The sequence below is a fragment of the Myotis nattereri genome (genome assembly GCF_964212035.1).
Source record: "Myotis nattereri genome assembly, chromosome: 6".
Classification (NCBI taxonomy): Eukaryota; Metazoa; Chordata; class Mammalia; order Chiroptera; family Vespertilionidae; genus Myotis; species Myotis nattereri.
The window spans coordinates 93,239,764-93,262,082 of NC_138081.1; the positions used below are offsets into that span (position 1 = coordinate 93,239,764).

At 47.1% G+C, this 22,319-nt stretch overlaps 1 protein-coding gene across 3 annotated transcripts in view; it reads right to left on the bottom strand.

Annotated features, from left to right (window-relative positions):
- Positions 1-3,933: 3,933 nt before the first annotated feature.
- CNKSR3 (CNKSR family member 3) overlaps positions 3,934-22,319 on the bottom strand; it is a 76,704-nt gene continuing 58,318 nt past the window's right edge. The window contains exons 6-13 of one of the 3 annotated variants that reach the window (XM_081094867.1): positions 22,000-22,119; positions 19,747-19,806; positions 15,383-15,451; positions 14,964-15,110; positions 12,195-12,319; positions 8,863-9,071; positions 8,285-8,374; positions 3,934-5,255 (exon numbers count right to left, since the gene is read on the bottom strand). In XM_081094867.1, coding sequence (XP_080950993.1) covers positions 4,957-5,255; positions 8,285-8,374; positions 8,863-9,071; positions 12,195-12,319; positions 14,964-15,110; positions 15,383-15,451; positions 19,747-19,806; positions 22,000-22,119 — 1,119 coding nt within the window. In that variant the 3' untranslated portion in view covers positions 3,934-4,956. Of the gene's footprint in view, positions 5,259-8,284; positions 8,375-8,862; positions 9,072-12,194; positions 12,320-14,963; positions 15,111-15,382; positions 15,452-19,746; positions 19,807-21,999; positions 22,120-22,319 lie in introns of all 3 variants that reach the window. The other 2 variants (XM_081094866.1, XM_081094868.1) reach the window with 2 other exon arrangements.

Here is a 22,319-nt window from a genome sequence, read left to right on the forward strand (position 1 = left end):
CCCTCTCGCAATCCAGGACCCCTCAGGGATGTCCAGCTGCTGGTCGGGCCTAAACCAGCAGTTGGACATCCCTCTCACAATCCAGGACCCTCCCTCCTAACCGCCCGCCTGCTCGCTCCTTACTGCTTGGCTTGCCACTCCTTAGCACTGCTGCAGAGTCAGGGGAGGCTTCTGCCACTGCCACTGTGCTCGCTAACCATGAGCCCGGCTTCTGGCTGAGCAAGGCTACCGCTGTGGGAGCGTACTGACCACCAGGGGGAAGCTCCTGCATTGAGTGTCTGCCCCCTGGTGGTCAGTGCTTATCATAGCGATGGTCATTCTGGTTATTCCACTGTAATGGTCACTGGGCTTTTATATATAGAGATATGAAAATAGAGCCCAGTCCCCACAAAGAAAAAGGATAACTTTTTACTTCAAAGACAATATTACTTAATATTAAAGTTCTTTCATGGTTAAGATTAATCAAAATGTTCAGACCAAGATCTGTTAACATGGTGAAGGAATTTCATAAAATCCAGTCTTTGTCACCCTGAAAATACAGTTGTCATAAAGTAAGTCCCTGATAATTGGTCTAGTCTAGTGGTCGGCAAACTCATCAGTCAACAGAGCCAAATATCAACAATACAATGATTGAAATATCTTTTGAGAGCCAAATTTTTTAAACTTAAACTATATAGGTAGGTACATTGTTATGAACTTAATTAGGGTACTCCTAAGGCTTAGGAAGAGCCACACTCAGGGGGCCAAAGAGCCGCATGTGGCTCGCGAGCCACCACGGTCTAGTCAATGGAAAAAACAAGAAGAAATGATTTCCCCCTCAATGTTTTCTCTTTTAATCCCTGCAGAAACCTCTGCTCCAGGACAGGGGAGAGAAAATGAGAATCTTCATATCCTGGGCTGCCGGGATTTCAGGAGGGCTGTATTTCTTCTTCTTAAAATCCCTTTGAGGTGTACATCTTCATTGCCCCCCACAGCTTCCGTTTCACAGCTTTTCAGAGAAAGCAGCAGCTCAGTAAAGGAGGGTGTGTGCGATCCTTAGCTGTGAGCCCAGCAGGAAGCCTCAGGCTGCAAGCTGTCTTCCTTGGCGCAGTGACGCGAGAGGTTGGTGCGCCCCAGAAGAGAAGGTAGGATGGAAACCCACCTCTGCCGTGGTCGCCTCACACGTTTAAGCCCTGAGGTCTGTTGCAAGTTGGCAGCATGCGTAAACAGATGAGCGACTCAGAAGATGAGCTTCCCAAACACTGCCATGAAATTTTAGAAGAGGCCTAGAAATGATCACCACAACCAGAATTCAGTTCCTAATAACCCGACACCATGTGCATTTCTATGAAAGGGGAGCAGAGTAGGTGCCCCTAAGGTTCTGCAAGATTGTATGACAGCCTCCTGGCCCAGGGACATTATTTTCGATTATCGACAAAATCTTCTCTCTCCTCTCTCCAAATCAGTGAGCCATAGGCCAGATTGCAGAAGGAATTTTGTAGTAAGAAGAAATTCTCTTCTACACACACACAGACACTGTTCAGGACAGACTTCCCATCCCTGACACGAGAACTACACGGCCCTGTGGCAAATCTGAACTCAATGTTATTTCTTTTTCCTTTACTTACGTTGAACCTCACTTTTGTCAAAGTTTTGTCCAACTGGCACACTTCCAGCAATAATTCTGACCCAGAATAAATAAACCCCTAACACAAAACCGAGAATTTTGTAATAAGATTAATATTTTTTTTAATCCCATACCCTTCAGGTTATAAAATCTATTTGTAAGTCCCTTTAAGGTATCACCAAACATGTGCTATGGTCCTACTAAGCTTGACTCGCCACACAGTATGGCGAGAGCCACGAGCTGCGTGACCAATGGAGCATGGGTACTGCACCGGCCCTGGGGGTTAGACCCTCACAACAAAGATCGGTCCCCCATGAGCACAATGTTCAATTGCCCCCCCCCCCCGCCAAATATTGATGTGGTCGGAAACCCAGCTTAGATTTATTGGGGGCTATAATCTGATTTTATCTATAAACACACAGGGAATTCTTAGCCCTGTTTTAGTATGTGTTGGGTTTTTCAGGAACGTAATCAGAATATTCTGTAAGATGAGGGGAGCCTGAATAGCAAAGAGAATGTGAGCAAGGACCAGCACTAGATCGCTTCAGAGTTTACGCCAGCTCACCTGTTATCCGCTGGGTGCCCTCGGGTAACTCCTGGCATGTAAAAGGGGAAAGCCCATGGCACCCACCTGATAAAGCTGTGAGGGCTTAGAACAGCCACCAGGAAGCACTCTGTGGGTGTCGCTACTGTAGACTTCTGTTTTGTCTAGAGCTTTAGCAAGAATTGGCCACATCTTAGAAAATCACTGCTGACGTCACTCTGTTCCTGGTACTGAGCTGCCAGCACAGCAGGCCTGTACTGGTCAGCGTCTGCAGACGCCACGTCCCTGGGGATTTCACATATAGATCCAAGCATGCCCCTTGTTTCATGATTTCACTGCCCCTTGTAACATAACTGCGTTTGAACATTTACGTATTAAAATGATTATTGCATCATAACTGTTTCCTACGTTTATATTTAAGTTAGGACATTAAATGGATGTGTGTGTATAGAGGCCAGTTATAGGGCCTGCTAATTTCATTTCAGAATATTAAATAGGGTGCTGCTTCTATGTGCAAAGACAGGTTTTATCGTCTTTGATTTTTATTTAATGATTGAGGTGATATTATAAATATTTATTATACAAAGATGCATGTGTTGAATTTGGTTTGGTAGTATTTTGAAAAAAATCACTATTTTAAAGTATCATGTCAAAAAGAGTCACTCTGCATCTTCATATGTTAACACCTGTCCTCCATAAACCCGGGTTACCATTGAGGTTAGCAGTGTCCATTCGTTGCTAAGACGTTAGTATTAAACTATTGCTTATATATCTCCACAGTAGAGACACATACAAACTTTTTAAAGCAGTCATCTATCTCTTAAACACAATTCAGGAGAAAACCCCAAGTGAAAATAAAAATGAATCTGCAGAGGCTGACTGAGGGTAGAGAACCCAGAAACTTCCCTGGCCTTCCCTTGGGCCCCCAGGGGCCAGTCTGAAACACATCTGCTGCAGCCATCTAAGCTGGGCACGGCCTAGCTCAGACTGACTTCTGCAAGTTCATTTCAAGAACAGTCAAGAGATCACAAGTGGCATTTTCTCCACAGAAAAGGAGCGCATCTCCAGCGAAGACCCCCGAGCGGTCTCACTCAGCTATTTCACTCATTACTGAGCTGCGCTGCAATGCTAAGAGTCTGCCCCTACACCCAGGGAGTGAGCGGAAGTGTTCCCACCCCCCTCTCTGGGCCCGACGCCAGCTCACACTCACAGTGACACGGGCAAGGCTTTCCCACAGGTCCCTCCTGGTCACCGGGCCCTTGAGCAGACCTCTGCCCCCAGGCTTGGACACTCCCAGCCTCTCCTGGCCTTGGTTTGCCAAACCCCTCCCCATCCCCCAGGAAACCCTGAGAGGCTGGCAGGGCCGCCCGATTGATTCCAATCCCTCTTATCGGTGAGGGCTGTTCTTCCCTCACCCACCAAGACCATTTTAAAGGGAAGGTGTTCACTAACTCCAGGGAACCTCCAAGTCACTGAGTTTCAGGAAGTTCGGCAAAATAAACCATTTGGGGATATGGTGGGGGGTGGATTTCTGGCTGGAGGATACCAGCTCTGCCTACCAATACCTGAGAAAATTCCCCAAATGTCATGTGACTTCACACAGGCCTCCTCAACACCCCCATTTCTAAGCCAGAAAATCCCAAATTCTTGGGAGGGTTCATTTTCCTTTTTCACAGGAACACCCGTGGTCGCAACAGCCACTTGTAAATCGGAACCGACCCCAAACTCTCTTTTTTGTTAGCTTTGTGCATGGCGCAAAACAAATACTTCCACTCCGTGTGACTACGAGTAGGAAAAATATACAACTGTATTTAAAACACTTAAATTAACAAGATAGTACTTTTCCATTCTAACAAAATATTATACATTCAGCTTACACAAGAGTTAATACCCAGACACACTTTTCCAAAATACCTGATGCTACTTGAAAATTTGTGACCGTGACACTCGCCGAGGTTTTTCTAATCGGCACAACATGGCCGACTGAAGGGCGGTCCGTTCTCCTCTGGAAGACGGACGCTGAACAGGTCACACTGCGAACTGACGTCTCTTTCACAAACTGAAGTCCTGCTGCTTCGTTTTTCTTAAGGAGACTTTGGCTACCAGCAAATCTTACAGCTTCTCTTCCCTCAAAGACGATAACATGTAACAGGGACACCCTCGGGGCCTTACAGAAGGGCTGTGTGTGTGATCAGCCCCCTCTCCGTGTGTTTGTGTGTTCATCGCCCTGAACTGAGACTGGGATGAGCAGGTGAAGCTGGTGTGACCCATCTGCCCGCGCACCCCTGCTCTGCGGCAGACACTGCCGGGTCATGGGATCGCCAAGGCAAAGCTGCTCCGGCGCTTGCACAAGCAAAACCAAAGCGTTCTCCCCACTGGCTTTCTCGGGCGGAGAAGCTGGACCACAAACCAATACATCTGTGCGGCAATGGCCACCGACTCTGTCCCGCCCCCAAACCAACAATGCCCCAGGTCCTCCCGTTTGCCCCAATCCCGGCAGAGGCTGCGGGCTGGGTTGTAGCGTGTCTCCGGGTTCCGACGCGAATGAGGCCAGAAAAGCCATCTCTACCCATCTCTTCCCTCCGCCTCCACCAGCCGGCGCCGAGGGCCTCTGGATCGGTTCCCACCCACTTACTTCCACCATCCGACAAGGGTGGCACACAATTTTCCAAAAAAAAAAAAAAAACCACACACAAAAGAATCTGCAAAAGGTGTCTACATAATACTGTGCATGAAAGTCAGAACGGCGGCCCACTAGGAAGGAAGGCACTTGTGAGCGGGAGGGGGGCTTCCCCGAGGGCAGGGCTCAGTGAGTCAACAGCTTCAGGCGCGTGAGCCAGCTGACCAGCAGGGACGGTTCCGTGGCCGGGGCCTTGGCCCCCGACGAGGCGGGTTTCTTTTTGGTCCCTTCCTCCTGGAACGGGATGGTGGCGCTGCTATGGAGATCTGAGCCGAGGTAGCACCTGCTGCCTCGGATGTAGTCCGCGCCTCGGACCAGCTGCCGCTCCGTGTGGGGCCTGGAGAACCGGTAGGGGGGAGAGGCGCTTTCTTCGATGATCGGCGGGATCCGTTCGTTACTGAAATACCGGCAAAGGGCATCCTCACCTGCTGTCAGACAAAGACCACAAGTCCATTAAAATGACCGTGCACCGCCTAAGTGGGCCCAAAGCCCGCTCAACCTTCTGATGCCCTTTGATGGCGGTACCACAGCCTGCCCTCCCCCAGGGATGGGCTAGGAGGCCTCGCTGACGGCCAGGCCCACCCCCTGGGGGTGTGGAAAGTAGAAATGGCCGAGGGCCATCATAGTTTGGGCTGCTTTCCCACCTGAGAGGTGACAGGTGGGCAGAGCAGAGACAGCAAGCCGCCCTCCGTTACCAGGGTGAGGGTTTTCATGACTTCACTTGAAACCAAGAGAGAAAGCTGCTAACCCCATGCTCCTTCCCCATCGTCCTTTCACGATGCTTGCAGCACATAGCACATGCTCCTAGAACAGGCTTCCTATGCTAGAGCGCCCCTAAGGAGCATTCAAAAAAGTGGGGGTGCCTTTGGATGTGTGGACGAAAGGGGCCACATGCAAACCTGACAAGCTCAGGGGAGGCCTGCATGGAGGTCTTGCAAACTCAGAGGCCTACAGTAACCACAAAGGATGGTCTGAAATTAAACTTTAACTAAAAGCAGTTGTGGCGGATAGTTACGTCCTAGGCTGGTATCTTCACTGACAAGGTCAACCTCTACCTTAACTGAGCCTATCTGTCTTTTTGCATCTATGATAACATACCCTTGAAATGTCTGGGTGACATAACCTCCCGTTTTCTGGACCCCTTGGGGCACAACCTAATGTGCTGGGCGCTAAGACAGATACCACAAATTCCTTCACTGTTATCATGTTCATTCTTCCTGCACCCACCTAAGTATGTGTCTATCATTTTACTTTTCATCCAATCCCAGAGGACCCCTCCCCCTGCCCCCTCTCTTTGCTTTCTGCCGCCTCTCTAGTCTATCACCAGTGGATTTCATGTGACCCACCTACGTCCCTCCTTTGCTTGCAATGTATAAAAATACAGGAAAACCCGCCATTCTCCAGAGCACTATCCCCATTCATGGAGATACTGCTTCCCGGCAACTGTCAAGAGTTTGGCTCAAATAAACTCACAAAAATTCTTCACGGGTTTGAATGTCTTGTTGTTTTTCTTTCACGTTAATAGCTGTCACCTGAATGAAGGGCGGGCACTGTTCACCATTCATGGAGGGAATCCAAAACATTTTAATGCTCTGCTACTCGGGACAGTTCCCAGCAGAAAGACTGATCCCACCCTAGGAGAACCCCTGGGATCGGTGACGGGTGATTACGAAACTGAATAGAAACCTACAACGCAGGCCACTTGGCATTCTTTTCACCATAAAATTCTACCTCTAAAAATGTGCAAAGATCTCCGTACAAGGGTGCTACCTGAAGCATTGTTTACGATGGGGGTGGGGAATGAATAAGAACAGAAGTAACCTAGATGTCCAACAAATACTAAATAAATAGGTGTGACAGCCATGAGATGGAATACTAATGCAGCTATTAAAAATGTTCTAGATAATATTCAGCTTCCATAGTGTTAGTGAGCTTCTCTGCCTCCCACCCTGCACGCTTTTCCCAAGTGTATAATTGTATCTATGAAGACAGCTGGAAGAGACACGACACCTGCACCTGATGGTTCCTCGGTTGGGGGAAGCAGCCTGATGCTGAGTTTCATGATGCAGGTGAGCACCTTCGAGATGTTCTTCCAGTAATTGATTTGCATTTGTAATCAAAGGGCAAAAGTTACTATAAAAAAGTGCCCGTTGTCAAAAAGCCACATATGAGTCACTTGATATGAAACGTCCAGAATGAGCAAATGCAGAGACAGAACGTAGATGAGTGGTTGCCAGGGGCTGAGGGAGGAAGGAATGCGGCGTGGCTGCCCACAGGCCTAGGGCTGCTTTTCCAGAGGGTAAATGTGCTGGAATTAGAGATGGTGACGGACACACAACACCAGGACCATCCTGAAGAGCACTCAGATGCCCCCACCCCAGGGTGAGCATGATGGTGTATGTGAGTCCCATCGCAATAAAGCTGTTATTTGTACCTTTCATTCTAACATGATCATACAAGAAAAATGCGGGAGTGGGGACAGGGGGTCAGGTAGGTTTTCCATTTACTGATTTCACACTCCCCGACCCGCCTCTCACCCCATCTCTCAGGACATAAAGGCAATAAAAGGCCACATCTGAGCTTCAAAGGCTGAGACCAGCAAGAAAGATGTTGACATTTTAAAATCTAAACAAAGGACAGCCTGCCACCTGCTGACTGCTCCACAGACTTTCCCTGTAACTGGAGGTGCCCTGGACGTCAGACAGGTGTCTTCTGCCTTTTCCACATTAGCATAACCCAGGTGATACGGATACTCCGGTGACAAACGGTACCAAGTCCCAGGGAGATGTCAGGGGTCAATTACTGTGAAAGTTGGGCTTTCAGAATGTTTTTCTCCTTCCCTTCGCCATCTAAAGCCTGTGGACTTCAACCTGCCACCTGCTTTGTTTTAGCACTGCAAAAGCAATGTTAGAATGCCCTGCCAGTGCCGACATACTCCAATAAAACTGGCAAAAAAATAAGAATATTTATTTTTAAACCTTTTTCTCAAGACCAGTGCAACAACCAGTAACTGCCCATAGGGAGGACTAAACACAAATTGCTTTTCTAACCGTAAGTACCCTCTGACACAAGAAGGATTTGGGGGGACAAGGGGGGAATCCATGTTTGTTCATGAAAAATCAAACAGACTCCAGTAATCATAAAATTTAGGATGAGATTACATAATGAATAATTTATTTCTACTTGTTTAGAAACCGGACCATTAATGTCTGCAGCCTTTTCAAAGCGCACACTGCTAAGGAGATTTACAAGCACTAATAGGACTGCATCATTCTGCCATTCTAGAAATACGTGGGGTCTGAGGTCTTGCGCATTCCTGACTTCATAGATAAGACGATGCGGCTCAGAAAGGCGAAGTCCTCTATCCAGTTATCCCAGAACATTTAGGAACAGGACTGAGATCTGGGGCCTGGGTCTTCTGATTCCTGATTTGAGGTGATTTGCTTAAACTTACCTTTCTTCCCATGACTGCGAGGTCTGGCGAAAGGGTCCACGATCCCCATCCAGCTCCCGTCCGCAGGCATGGACAAAGGCCGGGGCTTGCCTGGGGGGGTGGGAGGGAGCAAGGTGACAGTGGGTGACTGGGTGGCTCAGAGAATCATCACCCCCTTCATTTGTATTCTAGACCGCCACCCCTGCAGGATCACACTCACTTAAGCAGAAGCAGTCACATATTTAAAAGTAAGGACAATAACTGAAAGCATCGCATTTCCGCAGCGAGCCACGGGGACAGGGGGCGCTGAACTTGAGGCTGTGGGTGCGCAGAGCGGGGCCACTCCGCAGCTAAAACCCAAGCTCTGAGATTTAAAACTGGAACGTGATCTCACCCACCAGGCTTTGATGCCAAGCGGAGCGATGACTCAACAAGGCTGCGCTTTGGAGGAAGGAATAAAGGACTCATACTTCGAATTACATTGAGGTTTATGCTTTCCTCAGATTCCCCTCAGCGCCTGCCAAACCCAGCCAGCCGTCCCTAACAAGGAGGGGGCTGGGGAAGAGACAGCAGCACCAAACACACACTCAGACACTTACCGTACGACGGTGTTTTCTGCCTCATTTTTGTGGGCAGAATGTTGGTTTCAACCGAATACCCAGGCAGCTGGTCGGAGTCGGCAATGGTGAACCTCCGTCTCCTGCTCTCCTGGTCCAAGAAGGAATTCGGGGACTCGGAGCCCTTGGGGCCAGGCGCCGGCCGCTTACACTTGCTGAGGCCTCCGTAAACGAAACTCCCGTTCTCGTTCCTGCGAGGCAGTGGGAGGTCATGCACTGGCTTACAAAGAGCCGCTTACAGGAGGCGCCCATAGGAGGTGCCAACCTCCTTTCCACTGGGGGAAAAGCGTGGCTTTTTCAATCCCAGTTGTTTCTCAAATACATAGAGGCCCTATTCAATAAAGGCAAATATCATGATCCTCCTATTTAAATAAGGGAAAATACATGTTTTCATATGTGCGCAAACGGTACACATGTACCTTTGGAAAGAGGGCCCCGGTTTCCGTGAACATCTGTCCTATCACTGGGTCACCACTCACTACAGGAATCTCGGGTTCAGGTGGGACCTGTGGAGCCCTTTCTCTCATGCCCAGCGCAGTGTCTTTGCCAAGATCCAGGTAAAAAGACACTTGCTGTGAATGGAGCTGTTAGATTTGAAAATTATGTCAAAAAAGACACAAAGGGCCCTTTATAGCCCCCCAGTGGAGAGTGTCTATTTTCTGAACCAAGTACGGGAACTGTCAAGCGCTGGATCTTCGATTGCAACTTCATTTTTTCTAAATGTCAGCTTATACTAAAAGTTGAAATTAATTTTCATGTGTCCAAGTGACCAGCTGGTTACATGTTTTGCATTTAGTAAATCCCACTAGGTGATCCCTGTAAAAAAGTACCAGACAAACTACAGAATCAACTGGGTCCAAAACCGTCCGAGGATCAGCCTAGCCAGGGCGGTGTCCCCCGTGAGCCAGCTGCCTGTGTGCACCCTTCCCCCATGAATCTGTCTCCTTCCACACTTTTCAACCTGGACTAGAACTTCCCATTCACAAAGCTTCCATGACTCACCCCTCATTCTCTGTAACCATTTGCATTCTTCATGCCTCAGAAAATATCCTTCGTTAATGACATGTGTTGGGGGAGGGGGAGCACGCACGCATATGTGCCTCCCCAAGTAGATTAAAAGCCCTAGCTCCTCTTCCTGCTCACTATATACATCGCCCTCTGTGTTACCACTGCCCTGTGACCAGTCATTGAGACCCAGACAAGAACACTCAGGGTTGGGAGTTGGGGGGGGGGTGTCTTTCCTACAGTTTCAACAGCCCACACACTGACCATCAGTGACACTCCTGTGTTTTGCATATGCAAAGGCAACTGCCTGTTGCTCTAAACACACGTAGGATCCCATGGCCACATGACTCCAGTCTTTGTCTACAAGGAAGAGTCCTATCTCCTAACCAGAAAGCCCTGATCACCTACGGCGACTGCTCTACATGCTATAATACGTTCTAGGCAAACCAAGACTCAAAGAAGAGGAAAATGACATTAATTCTTCTTTGTGCCAGGAGCAAATACAATGGAAGCAAATAGTTTAGCTTACCAAAAAAAAAAAAAAAAAAAAAAAAAAGAAGAAGAAGAAGAAAGAAATAAGTGAAAAACTCTAATATAAAGTAAAACATCACCCTAAGTTCAACCCAAACTTTGTCTTAGGAAATATTATAGCATAATTACATATTTCTCAATTGATTCTAGAACAGCTGACTGAGCCATTGGCAGTTGTCTGGGGGGGAGGGGAGGGCAGGAACTACATCTGTTTTATGCAAATGGTAACCCAGGCCTGACACTAAGCAAATGTATACTGAATGAATGGGCCAGGTTCTCGAGGTTTACCAACATATGCAAATATATAAGTTGACACAAATAAGCCTGTGTTTTATACCTAAATCACCCCCTATATAATATCGAGTATGACCATCCTCGCTATATCATATAACATTTAAGGCAGCCATTATAAAGCAATGAGCTTTAAGAATTTATAATAGACACACACATACACACAGGTGTGTGCAAATAGAGTTCATCCACACCTACATCCATATTTTTTAAGTGCCATGAAGAACACACCTCTCTCAGCAAAATAAAGCTGTGACTATAGCTAATGTCCCAGAAATATCTATTACCTTCCTCCCCAGAGATGAATTTACCGTGTAGTTCATGAAACTTCGGCTTCAGGGAACCCCGAACACCCCCTCCCAATGTCCAGGGAGGAGCCAAAACAGTGCATTCCCAAGAACACATACTTCTATGAGGAGCCCCTTCCCCACCAAACTGCAAAGTGACAAGGCCCCTGAAACCTGGGTCTGTCTCTACACTTCCCCCCTAAGAATCAAAGCACCCCCCCGTTCTATCAAAATATAATTGACATAATATTGTATTAGTTTAAGGTGTAGAACATAATGATTTCAGGGGGAGAGAGAGAGAGAGAGAGAGAGAGAGAGAGAGAGAGGGAGATGATCACTGCAATAAGTTTAAATAACATCCATTACTTCATACAGTTACACATTCTTTTCTTGTAATGAGAGATTTTTAAGACCTACTCTCTCAGCAACTTGCATATACAAGATGACATTATTGGAAATTAGTCACCATCCTGTACATTATATTCCAGGACTTATTTTTTTTAAAAAAGAGGATATGTATTTATGAATTTTAGAGAGAGAGGACGGGAGAAAGGAAGGGAGGGAGGAAGGGTGAGGAATAGAGAGAGGGAGGGAGAGAGAAAGAAACATCAATGTGAAGGAGAAACATCAATCAGTTGGTTGCCTCCCATACCTGCCCTAACGAGAAATCAAACCTGCAAACTAGGTATGTGCCCTTTTAAAAAATATATATATTTTTATTGATTCAGAGAAGAAGGGAGAGGGAGAGAGACAGAAACATCAATGATGAGAGAGAATCATTGATCGGCTGCCTCCTGCACACCCCCTACTGGGAACTGAGCTGGCAACCAGGCATATGCCCGTGACAGGAATGGAACCCAGGACCCTTAGGTGTGCAGGCTGATGCTTTCTCTCCTGAGCCAAACCACCAGGGCTAGGCACATGCCCTTGATGGGAAATTGAACCTAACACCTTTTGGACAAGGGCTCCAACCGACTGAGCCACCCGGCCAGGTCAGGGCTTATTTATAACAGCAAGCTTGCACCTGTGACCACCTTCATCCACCCCCCATCCCCATCCCCTAGCCCCCACTCCTAGGGTCGCACTCTTGAACTGCAATTTTAAGACACAGCCCTGTCACATGGAATTCGGCAATGTTTCTTCTCATGATCTTCACACCCACTCAGACTCTCCACGAACAGGGACCGGACAGGGACCTACCTGGGAGAGTAGGGCACGGCCGGGGGCGGAGGGATGTACAGGTCCAGGATGGCCGGCTTTTCCTTCTTCAGCGAGGTGTCCATGGTGCTCTCGGGGGACTGCGACGTGGTGGGCGGAGGCGAGGTCTGGAACAGGAGCAGGTGCACAGGGTGCAGGTTACCCCCGAGACTGCTCTTGGCGCGCGTCTCCCCTCCCCAAAGCCAGCGCCACCTTCCCCCACTCCCCACCCCGGGTAACGAGGCCGCCAGGTCGGTGCATGCTGGCAGCTGTTAGCAACATTCAGCTTGCTTTTTCTCTGAGACACTCACCATTCACTGGGAGTCTTGAAAGACTAGATGCTTAGTGAGACACAGGTTCGCAAACCGGGTGCCTGGGATAAAATCCTAGCTCTGAGGAAATCATGTAACCGCCCAGGCCCTCGATCCCTCATCTGAAACAGCCATACTGACAGCACCTCTTGCACAGGGTGGCAGTGAGGATTGGACGAGTGAGTGAATACAAATGGCTAACTATGTTATCGTTGACTGGGAGCGTGAGCTTCGAACTCAGACAATCTGGGTGCCATCCTGTCTATGCAGGAGGCTATGTTCCAGGACCCGCGGTGGATGTCTGAAACCTTGGGCAGTACTGAACCCTATGTAGACTATACTTGTTCCATACATGCATACCTATGAAAAGTTTAATTTATAAGTTAGGCACAGTAATAGATTAATAATAAGTAATAATAAGATAGAACAATATCCTATATAATAAAAACCTAATATGCAAATCAACTGAATGGTGGAACGACTGGTGCTATGACGAGCACTGACCACCAGGGGGCAGGTGCTCAATGCAGGAGCTGCCCACTGGTAGTCAGTGCGCTCCCACAGGGGCAGCACTGCTCAGCCAGAAGCCGGGCTCATGGATGGTGAGTGCAGCAGAGGTGGTGGGAGCCTCTCCTGCCTCTAAGGCAGCTCTAAGGACCCCAAGGGGGATGTTCGCCTGCCAGCTTAGGCCCACTCCCCAGGGAGCGGGCCTAAGCTGGCAGGCGGACATCCCCCAAGGGGTTCTGGACTGGGAGAGGGCACAGGCCGGTCTGAGGAACCCCCCTCACCCCCCAGTGCATGAATGTCATGCACTGGGACTCTAGTACTATAATAAAAGTTATGTGAATATGGTCTTCCCCCCCAACACCTGTCACAATACCTGGCAGGGGTGGGGGACATGTCTCATCACACACTCCTGCAGGAGGGCTGTGGTGCCTGTATACCCACAGGCCCAGCGAGCCCAGCTGCCATGAGTCAGCTGCTAAAAGCTGTCCCCTTCTCTGGAGAACAGCCCTCGGCTGACAGCTCCCCTCCTGGGCACAGCTACAGGAGCCGGTGGCTCTGTGGTTCCACCTGCATAACAGGCCGAGGCTAGACTATACCTGAGACGCCACCTTGCTGGCTTCCTGCTCCTGATCTGCCTGCCTTCCTCCCTCACCTGAAGCACATGTCCTCAGAAATCAGTTTCACAAGCATCGGTCACACACTCTGCTTCTAGGAAACCTTGTGTAAGACACACCCTTCCCCGATGGCATTTGTGGGTGTGCCTCAACAATAGCGTTTGTCTCCTCTAGGACATGCCCGCCCATCTGCCAAACCCCGCCTGGCGTCCCAGGCTCCAGAGTGCTCCCACCTCCACAGGAAGCATGCCTTACCCACCCGGCCCCCCCCCCTCCCCTTCCTCAGAGCCCAACTTCTGTTCTGGGTACCCCACAGCTGGCAGTCCCCCGTCATCTGCCGATGATGAAGGAAGACCTCTGAGATGTCATGTACCACTTTCTGAGAATCCCCCCAAAATTGAAAGATGGTACACCTTGCACAGAGCAATGCACACAGAAGCATCAGGGGTGTGGTTGATATGTTCACTTATTACTTAAGAAGAGATTTCTATTCCATGCCCCTCCTTGCTCCACTCTCCACGTCCTGTTATTTACCAACACACACACACACACACACACACACACACACGGAACACAGTAAATGCACTCCCAGTGCTCTGTGCATCACCAAGTATCCAAATGGATGGCTTGAGATTACTACCATTCCTTCCAGTTGAAGATTTGGCAAAAAATCAGTTACATACAAATTGCCATCCTAATCTTAGAAAAGGGCAAAGGGCATGCAAATGTCATTGCTTTTCTTCCATGGTTTAGGAAACAAATGCTAAGGACTGATGTAAATAATAAAACTCACTAAAACTCGGTCTGCTGCTTATTATTACCCAAGACTGGCAATTCTAAACGACGTCTAAGCTATGGATGACTGCTCGCACCCTGTGGATTATTCCCACCGTCCCTCCCCCCACCATCCCCATCCCCCGACCCCCGACTCAGCCCCACGTGGCCTCTCTAAGGTTAGCCTTGAAACTGGAAACCTTACCTCAGTGTGCACTGAAAGTGAGAGAGAGGGCAGAGAATGAACTTGGGGCAGCAACGGCAGCCCCCAGCCACAGGTGGCTCCCAAACATCTGAAATGTGGCCAGTGAGCCGGAGGAACGGGACTGTTAATTGTATCTAAATAGTCACACGTGGCCAGTGGCTACTATATTGTTCGGTGCAAAGCTAGACTGCGTATTTTCACATAAGTAGGGTTACAGGAGAATTATGCATGCTCAGACTCCTGACACCAAGCTCCTCCCAATTCTCATCTTGCTTTTTGGGGACAACTCAGACACTTAGCACTGCCCAGGCCCCGCCACCAGGCGAAGGCTTATCCCCGCCAGTGGGAACGGACCACACACCTGCACGAGAGGCGGCTTCCAGCGCAGGTTTTTCAGGGGCGCGGGGGTGAAGTGGAAGGAACCCGTGGGGCGCTTCTTCAGCAGTAACACGACTCCGGTGGGATTCTCCCTCAATTTCTTCACCAGGTTTTTTAGCTGCCATCCCACCTTCAAAGACAGAAAATGAAGAGAGGGGACTCACTCAGAAATAAGGCAAAATAAATAAATAAAATCTATGAATGTGTCTCAAGGATAGAGACACATTGGTTAGCAAATAGGTACAAACAGGCTGAAACGAATATGTCCATCTTAGCACTACTTAAAATGATGGAAAATGGGATATAAAGTGAAAATTTTAAAAATTCAAGCACAATGGCTCCGGATTTAGTTAAAAGTTCTAGAGGGGAACATTAAGTCTTAATTCACCGTGAAAAACTCACCACAGTTTGCCGATTAACCTGAATGACTTCATCGCCAGCATGAATCTTCTGGGATCTGTCTGCAGGAGACTATTAGAAACAAACAGAGAGACGCGTCTTATTTTTTTAAGCTTTATATTTCTTTCTGCTTTTACTTCCTCCTCCTTCTTTCTTCTGTAGACAATGAGCAATGGAAATATAATTTTCTCAAGAAATTTATTACATGGTGTACATGTGTTCCCTGCAACTACATCGTCTGTAGAACCTGGCGAACGAATACTTGTGTTATCTTTTATCCGGGGTCTGTTATAACAGATAATCTGCCAGTTACAACAGCCAGGGTCGCATCACCTACCAGAGAGTGGGGCACACTGTCGACATGATGAGCCGACAAAAGCCAGTGGTTCATCTAAAAGACACCTTACCTTTCCTCTTAGCAAAGGTAATCTTGTGCAAGCTGACCCACTGTTTAACATATAAAGACCATCACTCCATCACTGCGCCATCCCACCTCCTTCCTATTAAGTGATTGTTAAAGCTAAATCTTATTGTTCCTCAACCTTGTTTTACAGGTTGTCACAGCGGTATTAGAATAGAAAGATGGTGAAAAGAGAAAAATTCGTTAGAGACAACAAGTTTAAATTCTTTTCGTTTTTAGATTGAATTCAAAATAAACACATTTCAGCTGTCGAAACAAACTTCCAGACTTTGTTTTGCCAGATAATAGTTTATTAAAAATTTGCAAATATAGATATATTCACATGTGTGTACATATAGATATATTGATTAATGTACTTGTAAAATATTTTGGCCATAGTATTTTTGCTCATTTAATTGAACTAGAATCATTTATAATTAAAATATATTATATGGCCTGGCTGGTGTGACTCAGTGGTTGAGCATCAACCCATGAACCAAGAGGTTTCGATTCGATTCCTGGTTCGGGCCCATGCCTCCTGAGTTGCGGGCTTTATCCCCAGTAAGGAGCATGCAGGAGGCAGCTGATCAGTAATTCTCTCATCATGAATGTTTCTACTCTTTCTTCCTCTCCCTTCCTCTCTCTGAAATCAATTAAAAAAAATACCAACATATTTTTTTTAAAAAGATATATTATATGAACAAAAGAGAAGGAAAAGATAAGCCTTTGATTTCAAATGATAGTCAAATGTTGTCTAGGCCAGAGTATTTTATTTGGTACCTTATATAACTGGCTGAATCGCCAACAATTTACAACTCTCCTTAAAAAAAAAAAAATAGCACCTCTGAACAGGGCGGGGAATGGGGCTTCTGAACTAAACTCAAGACACACTTGCTTCATTTTCTCACTCAACTGTCGTGACCGGCTCAACAAGAAATGAGCAAAAGCAGCAGGAAACTGAGGAAACATTCCCTTTGATTCATTTGGGTCCAACACAAAGCACGGGTGTGACTGTTGTTTGTAAAAAACATTTAACATGCTGCCATACCAACCAGCAGCGCCTCACCTGAGACACTAGCATCGTGGAGAGCAGAGGGAGTTGGCCTCCCTTCAATCTCTCTCTGAGGGAATTAAAAATAAATGCACGTGTCAATGCTCCTCTTGCCCTGTGTGGCAGGTGTTTAACCCACAGCGACAGACCAACTTTTCCAGTTCATCTTCCTGGGCTAACGATTCCTTTAAGGTAAGCATCGCATTATAAAAGATGGCCTTTTGTTTACAGATGTGCAATCTTAAAAAAAAAACAAGCCAATGTCCTGAATTGACTCCCCTTGCTAAGGATCTCCATGCATTCATTTCTCAAATGACCTACCAAGTGATTAAGGGCTGTGCTTGGCAGAACACTGGTAAAGAGAGAGCCCGATACCAAAAGTCTCCCCAGGGCAACAGCCCTTGCCTATCTTCACCAGGAGGCGGGCTGCTGAAAAACGATGCTTGTTCTGGTTTGCAGCAGAAGGGTGATGACCTGAAGAAGAATGTATCCATTCTTCAGAAGCTAATCTAATGCCCACCTCATCTCTGGGGGTCAGGGGGGACAGGAGTATGTCAAGACTCCTGTAAAGGTTTTGACCAACATCATAAAAGAAGCCTGATAGAGAATCACTAGATACTGTTCAGTCTGACCTTGAAAAAATTATAGTGGCTTCTCAGATAACCTCCAAAAAAAAAGCGGGGGGGTGGGGAGGACTGGGGGACTGAGATGGCCCCTGGCATTGCTTCAGCCTGGAGTCCAAGGTAGAGGACTATGGAAACAATGGGTTTGGCAACGCAGTGGCTGATTTCTGCCCACTACCACCCACCACAGGCTTCCATGAAGACATTCTGACTGTGAAGTCATCGAGAGTTAAGTGACAGCTGGAAAGCCGACCCATGGCTGGCATTTTCATCCAGCATGAACGGTAAAATATCCAGATTAAGCCCTTGAGCAGTGGACTCTTACCTAAACCTCCCACCCCCATCTACAAGTCTTAGCGAGTGCTCAGCACATTCCAGGAACTCAGTGAATATGGCTAAATGTCTGAAAGAATGAATGATATTCTCAAATGGATTACCAAATAGGATAAGACAAGTGTTCATTTTTTTCAACCTTTAGCTGGATGGAAACCACCTCTCTCTGGATGACTTGGATCAACTACCCTGAATCACTCATCCAGTCTTATGAGTCTGGTAGGAATTCTAGGAAATGTATCATGACATTTGCCATTTCCTTTGGTTCAAAAGCAACTTATTTAGTCTCCCATTCAACTCTCATCCTTCAAACAAAAGGGGGGTGCATTTTGAAGACAAAAAATCTGTGTGCCTTCTGAAAACATGTTATAGTGTTCTACACATATATCTAAGATTGAAATGGCTTCAAGACCAGAGAGAATTTGGAACCACACAGGTCTGGTTGTTAATTCAATCACCAGATCGCCAGTGCAAAACTTCACCTCAAAAAACTGAAATAACATTCACCGTCCTTCTGAATCCATCCAACCCTAAAACAACGCACTGAGCAGTACACAAATATATTCTTGTCATGTTGCAGCTGAAATATACAAAATGCCAGATAAAGATAAGAGATGAATTGCGTAATCCTTATGCATTTTTTCTTTTGCACCCTCCCCAGCCTAAAAGCAGTACTGTTATTGCCTATCAGGTGAGGTGGTATAAAAATTCCTAGTGATGCCCCGGCCGGGTAGAGTGTCATTCCGATATGCCAATGTTTCAGGCTAGACCTCTGATCAGGGCCCATACAAGAGTCAACCAATGAATGTATTAATAGGTGGAATAACAAATCAATGCCTCTCTCTCTCTTCCCCTTCCCATATCTCTCATTCAATAAAAAAAAAACAAAAACCTCCCAGTGGTTCTCAGTATAGCTCAACAGAGAATACTTAAAGCCACTACCATCTTCTACTTTTCCATCTGCCAGAACCACACAATTTATCTATAATTCATTGACTGCCTTAAGCAATGTCATTTTCTTACTACAAAAATCAACTGTGTGTCACAAACTCTCATCAAAGTTCATGCCATTTTATTTTATCAAAAGACCTAGCAGCTGAAGCTCTAAATTCAACACATATTTTCACCAGATTAGAAAGTCGGTACCAAACTTCTTCTATTTTAAGAAATCATTTCCTCTTGTCTTAGTTGATTAAACAGTAGATTAATTCCACAGACACAGGCTTCCTTTACACAGATCCTGGAAGCTAGTCAAACACTCTAAGTTTCATATCAATGTCATTTAAAAGCTAGCCATATTATAGGTTGCCACAAAAAAAAAAAAAGCATTCACTTAGCTCTACTTCTCACAAATTCAAAATGTTTGAAGGGCTATAAAGAAATACCATTCATGTAGCAGAATTTCCAAAAGAAAGATGACAGTGTACAAAAGTCTCTTGCAGTAGAAATAGCCTTGTTCTTTCTATTCAAAGTCTGGGGGGGAGGGGGGGGGATTGCATTATCATGCCAAATATTATGAAATACAACTCTACAAAAAGAATCTGTCATGCAAACATCCCAAAATAGTTGCTTTGGTGACACATAAATTCCACTGAACCAAAAAAAACACACCATATTTTACACATCTGCTTACCAATTCTGTTGAGTGATTCTCGACAGCAAAGAGATCATTGTTTTTGTATTCATGCATGAACACTTCCAGGGTGCAAAAGGAATACTTAACACAAGGGGGTGGGGGTAGAAACTGGGCAAGGTACATGAACAAGAGCAATAAAGGGCAATTTAAATAATATATTGACAGCAGCTGGTGATAAGCAGTGTGTACTAGCAACAGAAATAAGCAACACGGGCACCCACGCCCTCCCTACAGATAACACACATTTGAATGAAAAGCGTGGGTCTCTGTGTCTAATTGGTTTAAACATCCAATAGCTCTTCCATTTAACGGACAGGCACTTACGTTCTCCGTGGTTCCAGTGATCACGTGCAGTCCATCGTAGGTCGATTTGATGTACATGCCCTAGAGGGAGTCACAGATATATTAACATTCAGAAATACAGCCCCAAGTGGGACTTGAGCTTATCAAACATTAAAGGCAGTCCCTGCAGAACAATACTCATTGTTAAGCCTCCTGAAACATTGTGAAACACGACCCTGAGAGCCGCGAAGGGCAGCTACGCCAACCGAAACACTCGTGAAAGCAATGGGAAGCGGCATCTCTTTGATGCTGCCGCTTGGGTCCCAGGCACCCCGAATTTTGCCATAGCTCTGGGGACTTGGAAGGAATCTTCTCAGCCCCACAGCATGAATGAGGCCTTTCAAACGAGGACTGTTCTCTCCTGACCACCTCTTTGTCTGGTGACACAATATAGTCAGTTACATTTGAGATCAGCAGTTGTGGCCGGGGACTTACTCAAGCCACTAACAGCCCAGACCAGGCACACTCAGAAGTGAGTTCGCCATGTCATCCAGGACACGTTTCTGCAGTTTGACATGTCAGATATAAAAAAATGTTCATTGAACTTTTTAAAAAATATACTTTTATTGATTATATTGACTTCAGAGAGGAAGGGAGGCGGGAGGGAGGGAGAGAGAGAGAGAGAGAGAGAGAGAGAGAGAGAGAGAGAGAGAGAGATGAGAGAGAGAACTCTGGTTGGCTGCATGCCCTCGATGGGGATCGAGCCTGCAACCGGGCATGTGCTCTGACAGGGAATCGAACCGTGACCTTCTGGTTCACAGGTTGATGCTCAACCACTGAGCCACACCGGTTGGGCTATGAGCTTTTATAAGATGGGGAAAGAGAGCAGAAAGTTGATTGGGCAAAGAGTAGTGGCTCAAATAGGTATCAAAACCACAATAGCGTAGATCCTCCCAAGAAGTCATTTTGACCCTGAACTCGCCCTCCTCAGTCACCCACACCCTCTCCAATGAGAACCTCCTCAAATATGACACCTTCAGGGTTCTCCCCACTCCTCTCCTTTCTGGTTGCTTTCATCCTCAGAGTGAGCAGCTTCTCCCCACATGCGGTACTCCTCCGCCCAGAGCATTGCTATAACTTTACCGTCTGAAATGGCAACTCCATTTCTGCCCACTCAGGCCATTTCTCCGCTTCATGTACTTGTAAACTCCCCTGAAGAAGCCTTCCTGCCCAGTCTGTTATAATCCACCATTCACTCCCAAGCCGAGCAGTCTCCGCACGCATAGTTCTACTTACTGAGAACGAGGGCTTGCCGACACTGGGTTGCTTTTTGGTTTTCTGTCTTGAGAGCAGAGACTGCCTTGATATCTCCACACAGCTGCTAGGCACTCTCCCTCCTCCTCCTCCTCTCCCTCCTCCACCTACTCCTCCCCATTCTCCCCTTCCTCCTCCCCCTCCACAGCAGCCACAGTAGCCACAGCCACCAGCACTGCACCTGTACTATGTGTCCAGCATCTGGCACTCAGCAGCCATCATCTCACTTAACGCTTTCAACAACCCTGTTATTATTATTCTCTTTTGACCGAGGAGGAAACTGCCATGTAAAGAGGTTAAATCATTTGCGGGCTGGTGTTAAACCCTGACCGAAAGCCTCTAAGCTCACCAATGGGCCTCAGGGTTTCTTCACTTAAACTTCAGCATGTTAATCGCATGGGCTGCATGCCAGGGACCGGGCAATCCAGGTGTCCAGGCACTGAGCTAGGTAGCGAGGCATCTGCCTGTGTGTATTCTCGGGGCCTGGTGTTACAGCGCTCAGACATGACCAGTGAAGCATGTCTGAGTGTTTTTTTAAAAGTCATTCCTCCCAAGCAGTCTCCTCTGCACCCAGAGACCAGCTTCCTCTCTGCAACATTTTCTATGTCCCTGCAGCGCTAAGTCCTCAAAGTGACGCTGTGGAGACAATCCCTTCAAGGTCTGAGTGGGCAGTTTTAAACCTCATTTATTTTTATTTTTAAAATTTTACTTCTTTAATGGATTGGGGTGAGATTGGCCCACATGAACATGTGTGGATTTCGATGCTACAAATCTGTATATTGCACCATGTGCCCACCACCCAAAGTCAGATCTTATTTTTATACTTTGAAGCCACAAAGCCTACCAAACAGGTCAAGATGGCAAATTCCTAGCGACATGACGGGAGACGGTCTAATTGAATTCTATCGATAGTGGAAGCAAGGGGGCATCATGAAAAGGCTTTCACACGTGACGGCGTGCGACTGCTGTCGGCGTGCTTACCAGGCCTTCCCCGGGTCTGACGTTCGGCAGGTGGACTTCCTCCAGGCACGCACACTGGCTCATGACAGGGTCCGTGGTAGAGCGGATTGTTTTGTCACAGATGCCATTCAAAACCTTGACCTAGAGTTGGAGAGGCACAGTGTCAGGAAAGGCTCAATCATTAACCAGGTTTATCTGGAGTTGAATTTTAAAGCAATGCGCTTCGCCTATCATCTTTAGCTCTGGCCGGCAATCATTTCCACAACCGCTCCATGAATGCATGGCACTTTAACTCCATGTTTATCAGCATCTGTGGGAATGTGCCACTCGCAGCTCTGCCT